The sequence below is a fragment of the Anguilla rostrata genome, chromosome 11 (genome assembly GCF_018555375.3).
Source record: "Anguilla rostrata isolate EN2019 chromosome 11, ASM1855537v3, whole genome shotgun sequence".
Classification (NCBI taxonomy): domain Eukaryota; kingdom Metazoa; phylum Chordata; class Actinopteri; order Anguilliformes; family Anguillidae; genus Anguilla; species Anguilla rostrata.
Genome location: NC_057943.1, coordinates 7362803 through 7379385, shown reverse-complemented (window position 1 = coordinate 7379385; position 16583 = coordinate 7362803). Strand labels below are relative to the sequence as shown.

Sequence of the window (16583 nt, the reverse complement as noted above, 5' to 3'; positions counted from 1 at the left end):
TATTGCCGCGCCGGCAGCGTGTTAAGGCCTTGTGTGGTGTGTGCATGTCAGAGACGCAGCCAGCTAGCCAAGAAGCTAGTTACTTACCTCGTTGCAATTTTATAAATCAAGGTTCCAAAAACACACGCCGTAGCTCCGGCTCCCCCATACATTATTTGAGGATACTGAGACAGAATTTCGCTAAATGCTTCCATTGCCTACAAGGAGGGTAGCACAACAAATAGCGGTAATGCTCATGAGTCAAAGCCAGAAACGCTCGAAAAACAGCGGCACGGGCACAGAGCGCGCTCTGACCCAAGGTAAGCAGTGCTGCGCTAACAAGCCCCGCCCCACGAGCTGGGAAATCTTGAACTCATGGACAGCCAAGTTGAGCGACTGGGAAGGAACGACAAAATATGTTCTTGACTGCCTTCAGATTGTGCGCCCTCTTGTGGCGATTAATTCTTCTTCTTTCTAGGGTTTCAAATGCGGTTATCACCTACATTTAGGTGCGCTCTGGAGGTCTGCAACCCGACACGAGCCCCACGGGACCCCACCATGTATCTGTTTTGGGGTCGTTTTGTTCGCATACAACTTCGGGCACAGTTCAGGTTCGGATTTGATTTCTGTTAAGACAAAGTGAGTTATTTTGTTTTCAATGCATTTTCATTTAAAGAAACAAACTTCTTACAACTTGTTTTGCACGCGCACACTCCGTTTTCTAGTCTACGTGTAACTTCCCAGAGGATGAAATTACATGAAAAGCTTTTAAGAGAACTTCATCTTCTAAAAATTCCAAATGAGTCGGGAACGGCGTTGTTGTAGAAATATCACATCATAAGATAAAAAAGCTCACTGGTCACGTACAATGTACGGATTGCAGTTTGACCTATGGTAGCAAGAAAACTGATCCCACTTAACCGTCCAAGAAACAGCAGAGACTTTGCTGGCAGTGAAGACGCTAGTGAGATATGTAGGCTAAAGCAAACGTGTCTAGTAAACCAACTGACAAAACTCGATGTGTTCAGTGCTTGAACAGGTTACACAAGGGGGCTATTAGCCTATCACCGTGCTCAAATGTAGCCTCTTTCAGTCGGCTTTGATAAGTATTACAATAACTCAAGCGCATAGCAGCTTATCAAAGCATTGTAAAACTGCGTATGTGAGCGATTTCGGTTTCGGGTTGGGTTGGGTTTTAAAATTTGGCAGGACTATTCTGGCTTGGTCGGGTCTCAAGGTCTCGGGTACGGGTATTTTAGAATTAGATAGTTGCATAAACAATGGTCATTGTTTCAGATGTTTTAAGTTGGGACAAATGAGTGCCAGAAAGCTTGGTTAAAATTAAAACATTAAAATACGACCAACTTAAGCTCTGAGATCACACAAGTAGAATATATACGCTTTCAGAATTACCAATGCTGAAAAGTTAAAACTGAAACTGTTTAGAACATCTTAAAATGGACCTTTACTTTCTTTTAATTCTCACTTGTTTACACATTTGAATGCAAATCAGTTACAGTAATTGGTAATGCATTTAATATTTGAGAAATCAAGAAATATAATTCTGAATTCTAAACGACAATTCAAATAATAAAATCACAACTCGTAAATTTAGGAATGCATTTTATTAAACTGCTGTTTAAATATGCATTTAGGTCCTCTTTCTTGTAAAAGACAAGTATTTCTATCCCAAACAAAAGGAATTCTGCAAATAAACAATGACAAACCTAAGAAAAATGAGGTGTCAAAGTGGGCAGATCGATTTGACTACAGAGTGTGAAGATAAACTCAGAACCCAAAACATGGTGCAGTCAGAGTAAGCTCATCTAAAAAGAAAAAATAGATTCTACATTTGCCACAAACAGTTCTCTTTCTCGTGCATTTTGGATATGCTTTCATACAAGATCATTACCTACTCACCAAAATGTTTGATCAATTATCTTTGGATAATTATCACAGGTTAAAACATAAGAAAAACATAATGAAGAAAAACTAATAATAAAACGATAACAATAATAACAATAATTTAGTTTCAGATAAATTTACAGTACAGTTTGTTCAAATGCACCACTTTCTACATGTTGATTTACTGCACTTTAATGCGCTGTTTCACCTAAGATCTCTTTCAAAAATGTTTAAATATAAATTAGGCTGTAACTGAGATAACCGCAAAAACAAGCAGAGAAAAATAATCTCTCATGAATGTGCATCACTTTAAATAAAAGGCAGGCCTAAAATGTCTTTGGATCAAACTAAAAACCTGCTTCCCATTCTTCAAGGAAAATGATTCCTGCATTATTATTTTTTTTTCTCCTCCAGAAAACAGAGTGCTTACTGTCCTCGACAGCACTTTTGTCTCCCCGCCCCCTTTCCCACAGTGCACTTGGTGGTGCTCCCGGTCCGCCTGGCTCCCGCGGGCGCCTCACTGAGCGCGCTCGCCCAGCAGGTACACGATCAGCTCGTAGGTGGACAGCACGATGGCCGTGTTGGGGATCTGTCGGATGAGCTGCGGGACCAGTCCTCTGTAAAAAGCAGCGTAGCCCTCCTCCACCGCCACCAGCCGCGCCGTCTGGAAGAAGTACCGGTATTTGCTGCCCTCTTCTCTGAGTCTGGTCCGGATCACCTCTGGGTTGGTTAGAAAACAAAGAGAAATGAGTCGGCTAGTAGCCAAAGAAGAAAATAAAAAAAGGGGGCGGCGAGTAGTTAAAGAAGAAAATAAAAAGAAATTAGTCTACGAGAAAGCTAAAGAAGCAAGCTTATATTTTACCACTGACTACCAACAATATTTGTTTTGTCTCTCTCTAGGACAGCTCAGTTTTACATGTAGGGACGCACAAATATGCAAAGCCTGAGAAAATATCTGCTGGGCCAGGCTGAATAGGGCCACACAACCGCCTCCTTTGCATTTTAGCACAAATGCAAACTGCAGCCAAGTTTCCACTTTCGTGGAAGAAGTTCAGCGGATGTCTAACCACGTGCATGTGAATGAAAAATGCAATGTCTACCTCACAAGCCTCGAGTCAAGACTGCAGATTACTTCTCCGTTTTTGTTTTATGTTGATATTACCTTGATCACATAATTATATTTATTATGCCAAAAAGAGAAATTGTTGCAAAGTGTGCCACTAATCAACTAATTCCCTTATTTGTGCCAGTGCTGTACATGAAACCACAATAACCAAGATGCCACTGCGGTGAATCTAAATTAAATCTTGGCTGCACTACAAAGAGAATTCCCACAGACGTGTAGTTCCCAAAGCCGCCACAGATGGCGGCAGAGCATAGAAACACCGGCACAGAGAAGATGAGTTCCTTTTTCAGCCCTCACAACTCTGAGCCAAAAATACACCGCACCTATTTTTACATGCCCGTGCGTGTCCGAGCCTTTTCCCGACAGGAAGGAAGTGCCCGTCTCTCACCGTGAGGGTAGGCTATGCAGGAGGCGCAGCCTTTGGCGAAGGCGGCGGCCATCATGAGCCAGAGGAAGTCCGACGCCCCCCTGTCAGCCTCGCCGCCGGGCTTGGCGTAGCGGCTTTCCGCCAGGCGCTTCTTCAGGCTCTCGTAGATGAGGAAGCAGATCATGGTCTCGGAGATGCCGGCGTACGAGGCCGTCAGGCCGCGGTAGAAGCCGCGAGCGCCCTCGGTCCTGTAAACGTAGCGCGCGCACTGCAGCGCGTTCATCCTCTTCTCTCCTCGCGCCCTGGGGGGGGGAGGGTACAGGGAGGAGGAAGAAAGAAAAAAAAAACCACGGAAATCAGTCAGCTGAGCACTTGGCTCCCGGTGACATCACACCGCCAACACTGAGCCCTGGAGCTGCGCAGAGACATCGTCAAACAAGGCTCAGACATTTTTTTTTTCTTCTTTATGACACACATTTTCTTTGTCGACGGCGAATGAATTTGGCTATTGTTACGCGGATTAATGTGACAGCATCATTAGCGCCGAAAAGCCGATTCAGTCGCTGAGGATTATGGGAGTTTCTGTCGTACAAGCCGGCCTGGCGGGGGCGGGGGCGGGGGAGGGGGGTGTGGCGGAAAGTTTTTATTTCATAACGGCTCTCGCAGGACTGTCTCACTTCTCCGCTGCCTTTACGCCACTGATTGCTTTTTTGGCAAATACAACCCGGTCCCCTCAAAGTGCCCGTTAGTGCACCAGCGGGATATTTATAATTCTGGCCTAGTCACATGACACATGATACGTCATGAAAGCTCTGAGCAGCATTCGTGGTATGAGACCGCCGCTTTAATCAACAGGTAGTTTTACACGAGGAGGTACCAAACTGCACGTAGTCCAGTCCCACAGTGTGCGAATGCCTACGTGCCCATGCATGCACACAGGGTACAAACATACAGGGTAAATATAGATTTAATCATTTTTATAGACATACAGTCCCTCTGACTTCCTGAGTACCATGTTACATGAAGAAACACTGGCTGTTCAGATCCCTGTATTTTATTATGTCAAAGATTGTATACCATTGTAAAAGCGTAAGATAAGTTTTTATGGGCAGGGCATTCTGGTGATATTGGTGCTTTAAAAAAACTTTGAAAAATGCACAGGCGCGCGCGCGCGCGCACACACACACACACACACACACGATCACATGCACGCGCTCACATGCACACGCACACAAGCACACACACACACGCGCACATAGAGCACATCAACATACTTTCTTTCTAGCTGCATCCGGGTCTTCACCATCCAGATGGGGTTCATCAAGGAGTTTGTAACAAAAGCTGAAACGAAGCACAGTTAAGGTTACTTTTCCATGAGTGGAGTGGCCCTACTAATCCACTCCTCCTCCGTCACAGGACTTCCACCAGCTGGGGGTGTCAGGTGTGTGACCGGGGCGCGCATGGTGAGGGGGGTGGGATTTGGAAGTGTGAGGCTGTGCTCAGTTTTTGAACTTCATTGTGTTTTCCAACACTGAAAGGGGACCACTCACACACTCTCTCACACTCTCACACACTCTCACACTCTCTCACACACTCACTCTCTTGCACACGCTGACTCTCACTCACACACCCACACACACACACAGACACACACACACTGTATGGGCATATTGTTGACAGTGGCATTTGAAAAACCAGATTAACAGTACGTGTCCCGTGCACACACCAGTTCCTCATTTGCAATCTCATCATTTGCCGGCAGCAGAGTGTCCTATTCAGCCGAAAGCACTTTGACCTCCGTCTGCTGATGCGTGAATGTCTCGTTTCCTCAACGGGAGAAAAGGACTTTGCACAACAATTCACACTTAGTCCAAGATGAAAGACAGAAACCAAGGAGTGTGTTACGCACTTATGATGAAGTTTAGGCTCAACACAGCTCTGTATTTAAACACTACCTCCCCACAGGTGAACCAATGAACGTGTTACGTTCTTATAATGAAGTTCAGGGGTAACACACTACCTCCCCACAGGTGAACCAAGGAATGCGTTACGTTCTTATAATGAAGTTCAGGGGTAACACACTGCCTCCCCACGGGTGAACCAAGGAACGTGTTACGCACTTATAATGAAGTTCAGGGGTAACACACTGCCTCCCCACAGGTGAACCAAGGAACGTGTTACGTACTTATAATGAAGTTCAGGGGTAACACACTGCCTCCCCACGGGTGAACCAAGGTGTGTTACGTACAAGTTCAGGGGTAACACACTGCCTCCCCACAGGTGAACCAAGGAGTGTGTTACGTACTTATAATGAAGTTCAGGGGTAACACACTACCTCCCCACAGGTGAACCAAGGAACGTGTTACGTACTTATAATGAAGTTCAGGGGTAACACACTGCCTCCCCACAGGTGAACCAAGGTGTGTTACGTACAAGTTCAGGGGTAACACACTGCCTCCCCACAGGTGAACCAAGGTGTGTTACGTACTTATAATGAAGTTCAGGGGTAACACACTACCTCCCCACAGGTGAACCAAGGAACGTGTTACGTACTTATAATGAAGTTCAGGGGTAACACACTGCCTCCCCACAGGTGAACCAAGGTGTGTTACGTACAAGTTCAGGGGTAACACACTGCCTCCCCACAGGTGAACCAAGGAGTGTGTTACGTACTTATAATGAAGTTCAGGGGTAACACACTACCTCCCCACAGGTGAACCAAGGAACGTGTTACGTACTTATAATGAAGTTCAGGGGTAACACACTGCCTCCCCACAGGTGAACCAAGGCGTGTTACGTACAAGTTCAGGGGTAACACACTGCCTCCCCACGAGTGAACCAAGGTGTGTTACGTACAAGTTCAGGGGTAACACACTGCCTCCCCACGGGTGAACCAAGGTGCGTTACGTACGAGTTCAGGGGTAACACACTGCCTCCCCACGGGTGAACCAAGGTGCGTTACGTACGAGTTCAGGGGTAACACACTGCCTCCCCACGGGTGAACCAAGGTGTGTTACGTACTTATAATGAAGTTCAGGGGTAACACACTGCCTCCCCACAGGAGAACCAAGGTGTGTTACGTACTTATAATGAAGTTCAGGGGTAACACACTGCCTCCCCACGGGTGAACCAAGGTGCGTTACGTACGAGTTCAGGGGTAACACACTGCCTCCCCACGGGTGAACCAAGGTGCGTTACGTACGAGTTCAGGGGTAACACACTGCCTCCCCACGGGTGAACCAAGGTGCGTTACGTACGAGTTCAGGGGTAACACACTGCCTCCCCACGGGTGAACCAAGGTGTGTTACGTACTTATAATGAAGTTCAGGGGTAACACACTGCCTCCCCACAGGAGAACCAAGGTGTGTTACGTACTTATAATGAAGTTCAGGGGTAACACACTGCCTCCCCACGGGTGAACCAAGGTGCGTTACGTACGAGTTCAGGGGTAACACACTGCCTCACCTGCAAACCCAGCCGAAGACATGTGCACCAGCCCGCTGTTGGGTACAAAGACGCCGTTGAAAGTCTCCTTCGCCTTTGAGTACGCGGCAAAATAAATCGCCCTGCGAGACCAGAAAGAAGAGAAGAGAAAAGGACAGGGTTAGGAACAGAAAAAAAAGGGGGAGGAAAGAGGAAAGAAAGAAAATAAAGTGGAAATGTGGTATTGTTACTTCGGAAATGCAACATTTGCGAGCTGGTGTCATTTTATAGCAGCGAATATTTTTACCTCCACCCCCACTCTCCCCCCCCCCTCCCCCCTCCCATTGGGTCTCAGTATAAGCCCAAACACACAGTGTCCAGAGCGGCGGCTGCTGAGCCCTGACGCTGCTGCTGAGCTCTTTTCGACGCGTTTCTGGAACGGCCCGCAGCAGACCAGCTGACAGGCCTGATCACCCGGCGGGGTCCGCAGTGGCGCTGGAGCGCTCCTGAATGGGGCCTTTACAGTCGACCGGCCCAAACCAACCGCCAAAAAAAATACAAATTAAATAAACCTTCACCTCGGTTTCCCCTGTAAACTTCCTAAACTGATATTAATCTGTCCTGTAACCCATTTCCGGTCACACAGATAAGAATTATATTTTTAAAAAATAAAAAAACTTTATCAAGGCTTTTGTTTACGAAACAATCAGTTGCTTGTCTGTACTTTAACTAAGCGTACCAGTTATGCTTCTGTTGATAAACAGGGATGAAGAACCGGCCTTAAAATAGTCGCGACTAGCAAATGTAACCAAACTTGTCGTGCCTGTCATACTTGCTTTGAGACTTTCAAGCACCGTAAAGGACAAAACACTAAGAATGGGATGGCTTAAAAACACATCGCCTCAATAAAAATGCCTTTCATTCACGACACCCCAGAGAGGAAACAGAAAATGCCGAAAGTCTAAAATGCACTGACACGGTTTACCCAATCCACAGCAGGAAGACAGTGTTGCTTATTATAACCGAGCCCTGCCGTTTCACACGTACAGCAGATCGGTTTCTCATTAAACGGTCTCTCTACCAGGCAGAGCTGTTTACCTCTCCCTGCCCTCTCCGGGGGACTCATTAGCCATAACGTGACAATACTGCGTTCTTCCGAGACGGGTCTCTCGGCTGTGCCCCGCCAGATGTTCTGCTCGTGTTCAGACATGTTTATTCCTATCGAGTGGACCAGCGTGCGTAATGTACACAGTTATGTTAAAGGAGGGAAAGACGTAGGATTACCTGGAGGGAGCCACTCCAACCAGATTTGGCCCCAGTCCTCTGAAAAGTGATTTTGGTCCCTCTTTTTCCAATATTGACCTGAAATTAAAAAAAAAAAAAAAAATTTTTTAAAAGAGGGGGGTTGGTCCCTGCTGGTGGATTGCAGGCATTTTGACAAATATTTTAACTTCAACACAGGACAAACTTGTCTTCTCTTCAGCCAAAGTTAACTCAAAGGGGGCGTACAGGTACGATACTTTGAGTTAAAACTCAGGCCACGTGTTTTTCCTGTTCATAGGAAAGACGATCACTGTTATTAATTAAAACTAAATTAATGTTTTATCCAGCTGGAAATCAAGGAGAAGCATCAGCCATTAGAACAAATTCCTCTTGATCAGCAAGGAAAAGTAAAAACTATCATGGCCATTTGTTTAGCACACACACACACACACACACATTATAAAAGTACACATCTGGCATTCCAGGGAAGCTCAAGTCATTCCATGTCACACAAAGACAATTCACAGTTATAGGAAATCTTTTCAAGTAAATATTTATTCCCAGATCTATTAAAAACCAGTTCATAATGTGTCAGCGGTTTTTCCACAGACCCCTCTCTAGGGGAACACCGTCTGAAGGAGGTTCATGTATGTCCTCACGTAGCAGAGGGAAAATCCTCTCATGACACTGGGACCCAGAGCTGGCAAGAACACATTTGTATTTGAAACCACATGTATCAGGTTACCACTGCATTAGTTCCTTCTACCTTGGCTACCAAAGGACGTCAAGTAGAAGATAAACCTCTCCTCCAATCAGCACCGACTCTCATCTCCTTTCCTCCAATCAGCCTGTAGCACTGTGTGGCAGGCAAGTGTAACAAGAGGAGCGTTTTATACATTATATATACCGCATATACACACACACACACACACACACACATACACTAAAAGTCTCCAAGGGTCGGAGACATTTAAAAAAAGAATATTCAGCATGTTCTTAGGTTTTTTTACAACCATTCAGATTCTGTCCGTGCTCAACGGTTACACAAGGTCACTCTGCAACCGCCCGGCTATGCAAGCTTGCAACCCGAAACCACCGCAGCGCCACAGACACGTGAGACTACAGTCTCCTGAGCTAGCACATGATTCTGCTAGTCACCCACCCCCCTCCACCCCCCTGCCCCTTCACCTCCCAAAATAGAATCCCAACCGCATCAACCCCCCCCCCACCACACCCCCACCCCCCCACCCCCCAACCCTGCCCGCCCACCCACCACTGCAGAGTTCAGCAGGTCTTATATAACATTACAGCAGGAAATGGGGGGAACTTCCCCCTGCTTGCCCCTCGCGTTAATGGCCCCGCCCCTGCAGACGGGATGCGATCGCTGGGTCAGCCCCCCCCCCAAGGCACCCAGCTCTAATCCTGTCTCCTTTTACACTAATCCAGGATTACCCTTCGCCTCCGTCCTATTAGTGCCATTCGCGTGTCCCTTTTTAGTCACCCCGTCGGCCAGAAAGAGCCGATGGAGGCAGAGGAACTGGGGCACCAACCCCACAGCTTACCTGCAAGTATGCCAAGCTACCTGGGGACTCCGGTGGACTTCTCCTCCTCACCGTGAGTAAGTGCAAGGGTACGCACGCTCAAAGGTGGGAAAAGTCCAGGTTCAGATAGTGAAAGTCCCTCCCCAGTATTCCGTTCCAATCTCCAGGATTTAACTAATGAACACAATTCTTCAGTCAGGAGGTAGAGCTAATTAGGGACATTAGCTGACTGAGTTCATGGGGGGGGGGGAAGAAACACACAGCAGGACTTTTACTTTCTGACCGCTGGACTTTCCACCTCTGTGCTCGATCCCTTCCAAATCCATATATGTAGTAAAAATATAAGCCTGAAAGGGTTCTGGGTCATTATAAATATATCAATGATGAAGGAAAATGAAAGGATATTAATGCATCGAAGAGTCTCCATTAGCATTAGCATTCTAGGAAATCTCAGTTTATTTGGAGTGCAAAAGAGAGTCTTCCCTCTATACCACCATTTAAGGAGTGACACTTGGTCACCTTTTTCTAGTTAGTCACTAAGAAAGAGATTTTCCTTAGTGTTTAGTTCCCCCCCCCCCCCCCCCCTTGAAGAATTGCACAATAACCTCCTGAACGACACGGCCCAAAGCAGAGCCGCAGGTAAGGATCTTACCGTAAGACCTGGAGCAGACCGGGCGTTACGGATCCGGGCCGGATCACGCCGGTGCCGCTGAACGTGCCCAGCTGGACCTGGAACACGGACCGGAGCGAGATCCCGGACGACTGCAGCCGCGTCTTCACTACCTCCAGGGGGCAGGTGACGATGGCCCCCACCGTACCGCCACACCTGCGTGGGCGTAAAAAAAAAAAAAAAAGATTTAAAAAAAAATAAAAAATAAAAAGATTTATAAAAATAAAAAATAAAAAAATATTAAGGGGGGAAAAAAAAAAAAAAAAAAAAAAAAAACCCACACACACCCGCATCAACGGCATGACCTTCACGCGCAACGGGATGTGGCATGACACACCCCGCCGCGGGACAAACCAGTCTCCAAAATCCCCGGGTTCGAGAGTCGGAGGCGAGGTAGGGCATTGGCTCGGCTACAGTTCTCCAGAATAACACGCCTTCGGTAACAAGAGTTACGTCCATGTAGCCTACCGCCAGACACAAAAGCAGAGGCTGTTCATAAACCGGCTACATTTCATGGTTGAAGACCGGAGGCAGAGGAGTAAAGGATGAACGCAAACACATGCCTCTGTTTGGGAAGCAGACCGGCTCCTCAAACACACCGTGCAATCAGTTTTCTCCCATGTCACGGAAGGCAACTGCTATCCTTGTTCCCATGGAAACAAAACAAAGCCAGAATGCATCAAAAGACATGGTCTTTTTTTGTTGTTGTCATGGGTAAATAAAATTATTGACATGAAAGCTGCCCCCACGTTAAAACGTATAAAGCACCTGGATGGGTGAAATGGGTTTTTGTGACGAAATATAAAGCAAGCAGTCATGCAACAACAGCTTTGTGGTTGCATGACTGCCATTTGTGTAATTTCAAAAGCTTCGACCTGCCCCCCCACTCCCGGAACCAGTTATATCACGGTGCCAGGCAGTCCATATTTCAATCCATTTCCTTGATACTTTTTTTAAGACTCTATGCCTCATTTTATCTCCCTATTTTTTAACCATTTATAATGTCGGAAAATATTAAACTATACTTCTGAATACATACATATTCACCCCCATACTCGATTTTTAAAAAATTTGCAGATCTTCTTAAAACAAAAAAAATGAGCATCTCAACAAACAACATTGGTTTTGTAAATGTATTACACAGACTAAGGCATGTCCTGACAGTGCATAACTTGTACTACCAGCTGTTACCACACTAAGCACCGTCTCTGCTCAGGGAGAATAATAGAATGTATTCCCTTAGCAAGCAGTGCTATATGTGCAAAACAGCTTTTTTAAAGCTGGGATTAAAGGTAATGGAATGCAACTCAAAAAGCCAACTTTACAAATAGGTATGATGTATATGATGTACACCCAATTAAACAGCTTATATACAATACATAGCCTACACTTAGTAGGTACGCCTATCCATTACCGGATAGAACCCCTGTTTGCCTCCAGAACGGCCTGAATTCTCATGGCATGGATTTAACAAGGTGCTGGAAACATTCCTCAGTGACTTTAGTCCATGTTGATTTTTTTTTTTGGCCATACACTCATGCTGCAACCCTCCTGTTCCGCCTTATCCCAAAGGTGCTTCATCGGATTGAGAACTAGGGACTGTGCAGGTCACCGGAGAGAGCTGAAGTGACTGTCATGTTTGTGGAATCAGCTTGAGATGGTGCTTGCTTGTGACATGGCACATTATCCTTCCGGAAGCATCCTTCTGATAAAGGTTAGACTGCGGCCATAAAAGGGATGCACATGGTCAGCAGCAATACTTAGGCATGCTGTGGCATTCAAATGATGATCATTTTGTATTAAGGGGTCTAATGTATGCCAACGTTCCCTACACAATTGCGTCACCACCAGCCGGCACCATTGACACAAGGCAGGATGGATCCATGGATTCATGCGGTTTACCTTAAAATTCTGACCCTACCATCTGCATTTGGCAACAGAAATTCAGCTGTGACAGACTAGGTGATGTGTTGTTGATCATGTGCCCACCGTAGCCTCATCATCCTGTTCTTAGGTGACGGGAGTGTCAGCCAACCTTTAGCATGAACGAGTCAGCCAGACCTCTCTCATTAACAAGGTGTCCTCACCCACAGAACCGCCGCTCACTGGACGTTTTGTTGTTCGTATCGCACCATTCTCTGTAAACTCTAGAGACTGTAGCGCATGACATTCCCAGAAAGACAGCGGTTTCTGAGATGCAGGAACCACCGCTTCTTCTGCCGAACAATCGTACCAACCATGCATCAAAGTCCCTTCGATCACGCGTCTTGCCCATTGTAACGTTTGGCCAAAAAAAACAACCAAACCTTTTTCGCCATGTCAGCATGTTTCATATACTGAGCCACGGGATTCACTGTTTGGAGAAGTCGGGTATTTGTGTTTAGGAGCAGGTGCACTTAATAAAATGGCCACTGAGTGTGTGTGTGTTTGTGTGCGCGCGTGTGTGTTCAAGCTTAATTCAAACTGCAGATGTTCTGAGTGAGGGAATAGTGCAATCAAGTCTGAAGGAACTACAGAATTGAAAGACAAACGCCAAAATTGCTTTAAGGGGAAAAGCCCCCATTTCCACCCAGCTAACCCTGCACAGTCCCCCTTTGTCACACCAGGAAATGGGTGAAAAAATATTATGCCAATTGCCTGATAGCCTGCAGGTGTCGTGCCTCCTCCTATGTATTCCACAGCACTTAAAATGTGCTTCTCTTTTGCGTTCTTGCTATGCCCTGACGAAGGTCTTTGACCGAAAGCTTGCCATTAAAATAAGACACATTTTTTGCAATACTCCCAGTGTGCCTTTGGTCCTTCATTACTACAGGAAATGGGGAAAGCACTGGGTGTTAAGATGAGCACTGTCCGGTTAAACATGTGTACTGAGGAAGAGGGCAGACTCTGGCCTGTTACGCAACACCCACATTCCCAAACCAACCGTTCTTCTGAATTAATGCTCCGACACTCCATAATTATCCTGCCACAACTGCTGGCACTCTAAGCTGCTGCAAAAGGCATAGAGTCTGTTTAAAATTTTAAAAAGGGATAAACCTCATTAGCAAAAACTTTGTATGCAAATCAAAAATATAAGTACATACCTCTAAATGTTTTGCTCAAACTGGCATTGAAGTCAATGCTTATTTTGAATAAGTAACTGAATAACCTTGGCTAACATGTGGCAAGAAGGGCATTAAACACAATGAAAGTTCACAGCAGTCAGTGAACCTAGCTATCCAGACAGAGCTGAGGTGAAATGCATTGATTTGACCCATTTTTATAAATTTCACATGGGTAAAATTTCTTTTTGCCCTCCTGAAATATAAGCATTGCTTTCATCTGGAGTTTTGCATAACCTCCAGCTTCAATACGCACGTTGCCTTTCTCTGCCTCAAGCAATCTATGCAATGGAGTGGGTAATCTGGTTTGGTTTCATAAACAGAACAAATATTTAAAATAAAAACTGGTTCGAAATGTGGCATCATGAATAGGCATCAAAGCCATAAACGCTTCAATTTCAATGAACTTCTGTGGATAAGAAGTTGAGATACTAAATATCGCTATTAATTTCCCAAATGTAGGCCCAAGTTGGCGGTATAGGGGCAATCGCGGATGTAAAGCATATGTAAACAAATACATAAAAACAGCCCCCTAATTCCAAAGCACCACACAGCGACGTCATGTTTTCAGATGCCATACATAGAAACACCTGCATTTTATACTGCTTACCTACAAATATAAACATAAATAGCCGTTTTAATATTGTGCTGGTACTTCGGTTCGAGGTTGTAGTACTGTCAGGTTGCAGGTGCCATAAGAAATAGGCCTAGTTACTAACGAAAATAAGACTTTGGTAATTTAACATACCACCTAATAAGCAGGTGACATGCGCAGGCAAACAGTCACTGTACGAACTACTTTAGAGTTACTCATTGTGTATTTTCTTGTGTAAACCCCTCGAAATCCCGAAAGCCCCTACATTATACCAGCCCTTATAAAACGTCAGAAACTACTGCATCACTATCCAAAATGTCCTTCATCGCACTCAAAAACTTCCCGGGCCGATATAGAACACACACAATTAACTGATCAAATACTCCATAAAGTTAACTGTTACTTTAAGTCGAATTACCTTGACATATGCTTTATTCTTATATAATCTCTGACATTTGACACAATCTTATTTAAAATGAAGACCATTATTTCAATTTTTCAATTTCCTAACGCGATTAATAGAGCAAGAACTGATTATAAATGAGCAAATGACCCGTGTTACTATCGATGCAGCATAGCTCTTCTTCATTAGCAATGATTATGTAATGGCATTGTCTTTCTAGCAAACGCTAGCTAGTCAGTCACAAATAATGCTAACGCAGTAATACGGAAATCCACACAAGGCATCATTTTCGTGCAGTTAACGTCAACAATGTATTCAAGTGGCAGAAACACACGAAGATGTTAGGTGGAATAGGTAGCTAGCTGATTGTCATTTAGCTAAATGTTGGCCAACAGAACACCGTCATAAGCCATGTCCATCTATCTATATATCTATTTAGACTATCAATTTGACTACCATTAATTCCACCACATATTGAGATATTAAGATATTAAGTCCGCAAGAGGTACTAGCTGGCAAACGTTTGCCATTTTAAAAGCCAACAGAGATGGTCTCATATTCATTTAGAAGCATTTTGTTGGTTAGAATTCCTGATATGTGCATACGTTAGCTAGCCATACAATGTCCTAAATTAGTGCTAGCTAGCGCTAACGTAAGCTAGCACTATCTATTTAAAGAGCAATTCTGCTTGGAAAAGACCATATTGGAAACACTTGTGATCAGACTGTGATACAGGCATCAACCATTTCATCATATTTGCATGGCTGACAATTTACTGCTAACGTTAGCTAGCCACCTGAACGCTGTACAAAGGTTGCTGAAAACACAATTTACTCTAAAAAAAAGAATTCTTACCCTCCAGCGAAAAGATGTAACAGTGTTTCTTTCTGTGCCATTTCAAGCTTTCATCATAATCTACACGTACATTATGAAAACGAGTTCGATATCAATAAAAAAAACCAGCTAGCTGGGTAGCTAGCTGGGATGCTACAGCCTTACCACCGGCTTGTTCTCAAGAACATTTGATAATGCGCAGAATCCGAACGTGACCATTAGGCTCACCAGCAATTACGTCAGGGGGTTGGTCGGGGGTGTTGTCCGTGACGTATGGAAATGTGTTCAGCTTTCCGACAGCACATACGTCTCAGAGCCTGCATAAAAATATGTCTATAGCCGCGTTTCCACCAAAATTACCCGGAACTTTCAGTCCCAGGAACTACGTTACCAGGAACTAAAAGGTTCCTTCAGCCAATGGTTGTCTGCGTTTCCACCGGGGTCTAAAGTACCGCGAAGATTAGGCAAATTAGCCCACTGACGTTGTCGTCGGTCCATCTGTCATATGATTTCTTCTGTAACCCCATATTACCACCGAAGTAGCCTACATTATTTTCTAATAACCGGGACAGCCCGGAGGGGTTTATTCCACTTATATACAACGGGTTACCAACAATGACTATATATGGTTACTTTTGTATTTATTGATTTTCATATATCCTCTCAAACACATTCATTAACAGCAGAAAACATGCACACGTTGTAAACAATTTGCTGTTTTATTACTTTCTCGTCGTCAATTCCATATAGGCTAATCGCAAAATGACAAGAATAGAACGAAAACTCGGACTTGCGTGAAAATGTAAATTAGTAGTGGTACAGCCACCGTTTGCTTTCCTTCGAAGTTACTGCTAGCCGAGCAGCGAAGTGTGCCCTCCAGATGCGAACCATGCACCATAAATGAGTCCATAGTCTTCCTGGTCTTTTCGTGGAATTGAAAAATGGCAGTAAAATTGAGTAAAATTACGGCAGTCTGAAAAAGCTAAAGGGAAGATTACTAGAATTAACCTGTTATTTTACCCGGATAAAAAGTGCGGAAGGTGATTTCCAGTTTGCTTGTACTGTATCACCAATGTTAATTATGCAGAACTACCGCATACCTCACATAACTGTATCAAACGTTTTGAGTCAATTACAACGGGCTAACAAAGAAAATCCGGAAGAAAATATTCAGCAACCGAATTAATCCGTTTGAATGTTTTGGTAGCCTACGTAATATGCTGTCCCAGCACGAATGCTTAGCATTTTATAAAACGAATACTAAAGCAAGAAAAGAACAGAAGAGCACACGTTATAATTCCAAGACGTTGACAGGCTATAACCAAAGTAGGCTACTGCGCCGCATAACATACAAGTTTGATTTGTTATTATGAAAA

At 44.7% G+C, this 16583-nt stretch overlaps 2 protein-coding genes across 2 annotated transcripts in view; both read right to left on the bottom strand.

Annotated features, from left to right (window-relative positions):
- Positions 1-534, bottom strand: part of LOC135235362 (transmembrane protein 201-like) — a 28954-nt gene extending 28420 nt beyond the window's left edge. The window contains exon 1 of the mRNA XM_064300792.1: positions 88-534. Coding sequence (XP_064156862.1) covers positions 88-194 — 107 coding nt within the window. The 5' untranslated portion in view covers positions 195-534. The remainder of the gene's footprint in view (positions 1-87) is intronic.
- A 1051-nt stretch (positions 535-1585) lies between these two features.
- Positions 1586-15405, bottom strand: LOC135235363 (solute carrier family 25 member 33). The gene is made up of 7 exons (XM_064300793.1): positions 15229-15405; positions 10257-10430; positions 8085-8162; positions 6843-6943; positions 4652-4718; positions 3399-3679; positions 1586-2604 (listed from the first exon to the last, which is right to left on the bottom strand). Exons 1-7 carry the CDS (start codon positions 15267-15269, stop codon positions 2402-2404), a joined length of 945 nt encoding a protein of 314 aa, XP_064156863.1. The 5' UTR covers positions 15270-15405; the 3' UTR covers positions 1586-2401.
- Between the last annotated feature and the right edge of the window lie 1178 nt (positions 15406-16583).